This window comes from Etheostoma spectabile, chromosome 1 (genome assembly GCF_008692095.1).
Source record: "Etheostoma spectabile isolate EspeVRDwgs_2016 chromosome 1, UIUC_Espe_1.0, whole genome shotgun sequence".
NCBI classification, from domain to species: domain Eukaryota; kingdom Metazoa; phylum Chordata; class Actinopteri; order Perciformes; family Percidae; genus Etheostoma; species Etheostoma spectabile.
The window spans coordinates 28,781,187-28,785,878 of record NC_045733.1 but is presented as its reverse complement, the minus strand read 5'-3'; the positions used below and the strand labels follow the sequence as shown (position 1 = coordinate 28,785,878).

The window sequence follows — 4,692 nt, the reverse complement described above, 5'->3', positions numbered from 1 at the left end:
GCACACGGCAGATAGTGCGGGACAGGAGGTTGAGCGCAGAAACAAAATAAAACATCCGGTTAATTTTTCAAAATAAAACAGACCATGCTCACGGCGGATCATATTTCCCTGCACTACACCATGAAAACACAGCACAGCGTTGTTTTCTCTCTACTGCTCTGGATGGACACAAACTGTTTTGTGGTTCTATTCTACATTCATTTGCGAGATCTCGTGGGTCCTCGTGACTTCAGCTGTCAGTCATGACCGCAGCCGGTCCGCCGCAAATCTGGACCTGGTGGGTGTTGACGGACGGCATAGAACAGAGCCGTTACGCAGCGGAGCCGATCCGCAGCCGTTACGCATCCTGTGGAAATTGGGGGTTATTCAAGGTAAATAAATCAAAATAAAATAAGACAAAAGAACTTAGATACTATACAAAAGAGGGCAAAAAACATAATAAATTACAATTATGGGGGATATTGCATTTGTAATGAGCATAAATATTGCACAGTAGTATGTTTTTGAAGTAGTGAGAATTATTAATCACAATGAATTTTTCCGCATTTTGTTTTTGCCATCAGTCTGCCCGTGTTTTATGTAAAGTGAGACTGTCCGCTCTGCTGTGACATGCCACATGCACATTTCAGTTGCACTTGAAGGTATCTACATAAGAGTGACATGACACTGTCATCAATGTGTCATAAACATTCTAAACAAGTCATAAACATTTATGACATTTGGTTTTGTAATAACAAGTTATGGTTAGGGTTCATGTATCATGGCAGCGTGTTAGGGTTAGGACAGTGTCACCTTACTCTTATATTGATACCTTCAAGTAAAGTGTTACCCACATTTCTTATTTAATGAGACTACTGATATCAGTGTCATCTTTAGTTCCTTATGCCTTCAACGTGGATGTATTAAGATGAACTTACTTCTAACAATATACAACATCAGAACAAGACGCATTTTAAAGGGTTTGAATTTCATTCATGATTGTGATTATAAAGCCTCTAACCAGATTATTTATATATAAAAAATATGCATCTTTTGAAGCTGTGAAGTTACAGAACCTAAATCTGAAAGCAAGATGTCGCTTCACTTGACAGACTACATGGATAATCTATAAACAAACTGTACCACCCTCTCTCTCTCTCTCTCTCTTATACAAACCCTCCTAGAATCCATTACATAATACGAACCATGCCTGCTGCTCAAGCTACAGACTATATTGCACTTTTCTTGTTGATTTGCTTGAAAAAGTAGTGTCTGCCCCCTTCAGCAACCACATGCGATACACACAGACATGACACTTATAACGAGCAGTCCCTCGCTACCTTTGGTTCGCATTTAGGTGATTGAAGGTGTGACTGAAGGTCACGCTTTAACCATCAGGGTGTGTGCACAGGTCGGGTCTTTGCAGCCAGAAGCGAGAGAGCTGCAGATGAGGTGCAGAGCTCACACCATACATAATGGATGAGAGAGATTTACCTCCACCCAACCGCCCACCCCCCTCTTCCCCCCGGAGAGGGAGCAAAGACCTAACGCCTCTGGGCTGGCCGTGCGTATGCAAACCAGAAACAAAGCAAGCTGGGTGCAGACGGTCGAGGAGAAGAAATAGAGATGTGCACGGAGGAAGCACCTCTGTGATTTCCAAAAGACTTTGATCCCTGCTGTGGCAGACAGGCGGTAGAGATGTTAGCAGTCTAATGTGGGCAAGCTGCTTACCCAGCTCTGCTGCTGTGGCGGTGGTTTGCTCTGATTGGATCAACCAACACTGTTGTAGCCAGCACAAATCAAAGAACGGGCAGAAAGACACATTAAAAAAAAAAAAAAAAAAGTGTCCGGTTTTGGTTTGTTGCTAAGATAATTTAGAGGGATGCTGATGCTACTGTGTGTGTTTGTGTCCTCAGATATTGACGAGTGTGCAGAGGGCCTGATTGAGTGCCACAACCACTCCCGTTGTGTCAACTTGCCCGGCTGGTACCACTGTGAATGCAGAAGTGGTTTCCATGACAATGGCTCCTACCTGCTTGATGGGAGCTCCTGCGTTGGTGAGCAAACATTAAAAACAAATGGAAATATCCTTATCACTGCTTGCAATACCAGCCCCTCAACCTCTGCATGCCCACTGTCCGCAATGCCCCCCACCCCCAACCCCAACCCCACCCCTTCCTGTGTTCACTTGCTCAGTAAATACTGAATACTGTCCCTGAGTGGCTTCCTTTTCAAGTGTTTTTTATCACTAGTGTCCTTTAGCTCACTTGATTTCCATTATCATGAGGAGCAATATTCCAGATCTTAGCTTTCATTTTCTCAAAGGCAGAGCAGGATACCCAGGGCTCAATTTACACCTATCTCCATTTCTAGCCACTGGGGAACCATAGGCATGCTGGGGGAAAGCATGTTAATGTTAAAAAAACTTAATAAAGTGAAATGTTCATGCCATGGGACCTTTTAAGTAAATGTAGCAATACCACAGTGCTGAAATGATCTTAAAACTAAAAGGCATGCATTTCAAATCTTACTTAAGTAAGAGTACAAAAATGTCAGCATCAAAATATACTTAAAGTACCAAAAGTAAAAGTACCCATTATGCGGAATGGCTTACTTTGGAAAATAGGCTCCAGCCTGCTTGGTATAATATAATTGGCAACCATCTTAGTTTAGCATGTTACCGTGGTAACAATTACTTACAGTAACAAATACAGCTGCTTACTGACTCCTGGTACTGACATTACTTGAACATCACAATTTCCAGTCGGTTTCAGCATATTACAGATGACATTCTATCTAAATATCACTCAACAAATCCAAGGCACTGCTTTTTTTTGTTGCCTGTGAGCATCATGTGAAGTTGTAATGGGTGCTCCAACAGGATTGCTTGACTGATTGAAACGCGTTTGCTTTCACTTAACCTTTAAAGCAAAGTGCAACATCAGCAGTTGGGTTTGATTCATTTCCTTCAAGGAGAGAGGTTCTGTATGATTTCAGCACATTCCCCTAGAAAGTGATTTCAGTTCAGTTTATGGAAAGTGATAAACAGATGGACCTTTTATGTCAGACTTTACTCTGCACAAACTTTGTATCACATTACCACACAGATTGAACACCATCCAGAATACCATATTGGTCCAAATATAAGACAACCCCCCCCTTTCAAGACTCATTTTTGGGAAAAATACTTTTTAAAACATGGTGCCCTATCTTGCACTAAAGTCAATAGCGCAGCATTCTATTATTTTAACAGCGCATTAGTAAAATGTGCCTATGCTCATGCACAGCACATGCCCACTATGCTTGTTACACGCAAAGGGAAATGCAGCAGCAAACTTCTTCTTTTTTCAAATAAAAATATTTCCGTGCAAATCCACCATCATGATAGCAATGTGCCAAGGTATAAATGCGCCTGGCTTTTAAAAGGGAATGGGAGATGACGTTCTGGTTTATTGCATGTCACGCCCAAAACAAAGTAATGAAGACACTAAGTACAACCCTTTTGTGTTACGTGTGAAACTAAAGTTGAACCCAAGTGCAGACACAAACGCAGAGCCAAATGACAGTTTAACAGGTTTATTCCAAATGTCCAAGTTCGGGAATCCAACAGGGAAAAGCAAAGTCCAGATCCAATGGATATCCATGATAGAGAGCGGGAGTAGTTTCCATGTTTCCAAGTGTCCGTGTCCAATAGTCCGGATAGCTAGTTTACAGAGCAGAAATGGTGGAAGGCAGGAATGAAGTGGCAGCAGGAGTCAGATTTGCAGAACTGTGGCAGAAAGAGAACAATCAGGGCAAGCAAAAAAACGCAACCACTACCTACAACAGGTAGCGTCAGCAGCGAGACTAACATGGTTGTAATGACTATGATCTGACATAGCATAGCAGGTTGACCGGGTATTTGAAGCAGAGGTGATTAGTGTAGATGAGCTGCAGCTGGAACTTTGACTCCCGCACGCCAGGCTTCACTCCTGCAATTAAGACCAGAGAGAGGGGATGGGGGGAAGAGACAGGGAGCTACCTAGCAGCAGCCACAGCAGCAGGCCTAACATTTTGAACCATGCACCTGGCGCACAGACCCTTTTTTTCTGCCATCAAACTAGCAGAAGTGGATTTGGACACACCCTAAACGCACCATGGGCTTCACATTTAGATCGTTAAAACAGGGCCCCGAATCTTGTTAAGATTATAAAGAAAATAATTTTATTTGGAAATAATTCTAATTTTGTTTTTAACTTCTTTTAAATTAATGTATACTTTCAATATCTTTTTAGATGAAAATGTCACATTTAAATATATATTTCTCTAAGGCCTGAATGCCTACTCTGGTGCTGGGCATCCCATCATTATGTTTTTCTGGCTCATAATCACACCTGTCAGTCTCTTGGAAGCGGACGCTTTGAGGACCATGGTAATATTTTCTCTGGCTATTTGTCTATTTAGACGGTGTATCCATGACAACGCCTCGTTGTACTTCCATTCTAACTTCTGATTTTTTTAGGTTTTTTTTTGTAGCTGGATATGTCATTTCTTGCATCTAAATATGAATGTGGATCACTTTAGTTATAGTGAGATACTATACTATATATACTTGCTACAGTTGCATTTCTAGTGATGAATTAGCAAACCCACATTTTATTACTAATTTTGCGCTACTAATGACATTGATTTTTAAGACTTTACAGTATAAGTACAAGTGTGTGTGTGTGTGTG

At 41.5% G+C, this 4,692-nt stretch overlaps 1 protein-coding gene across 1 annotated transcript in view; it reads left to right on the top strand.

Moving 5' to 3' along the window:
* LOC116693743 (protein kinase C-binding protein NELL1) overlaps positions 1–4,692 on the top strand; it is a 296,583-nt gene that overhangs the window by 266,090 nt on the left and 25,801 nt on the right. Inside the window, exon 16 of the mRNA XM_032522965.1 lies at positions 1,896–2,036. Within this exon, the coding sequence (XP_032378856.1) occupies positions 1,896–2,036 (141 nt within the window). The remainder of the gene's footprint in view (positions 1–1,895; positions 2,037–4,692) is intronic.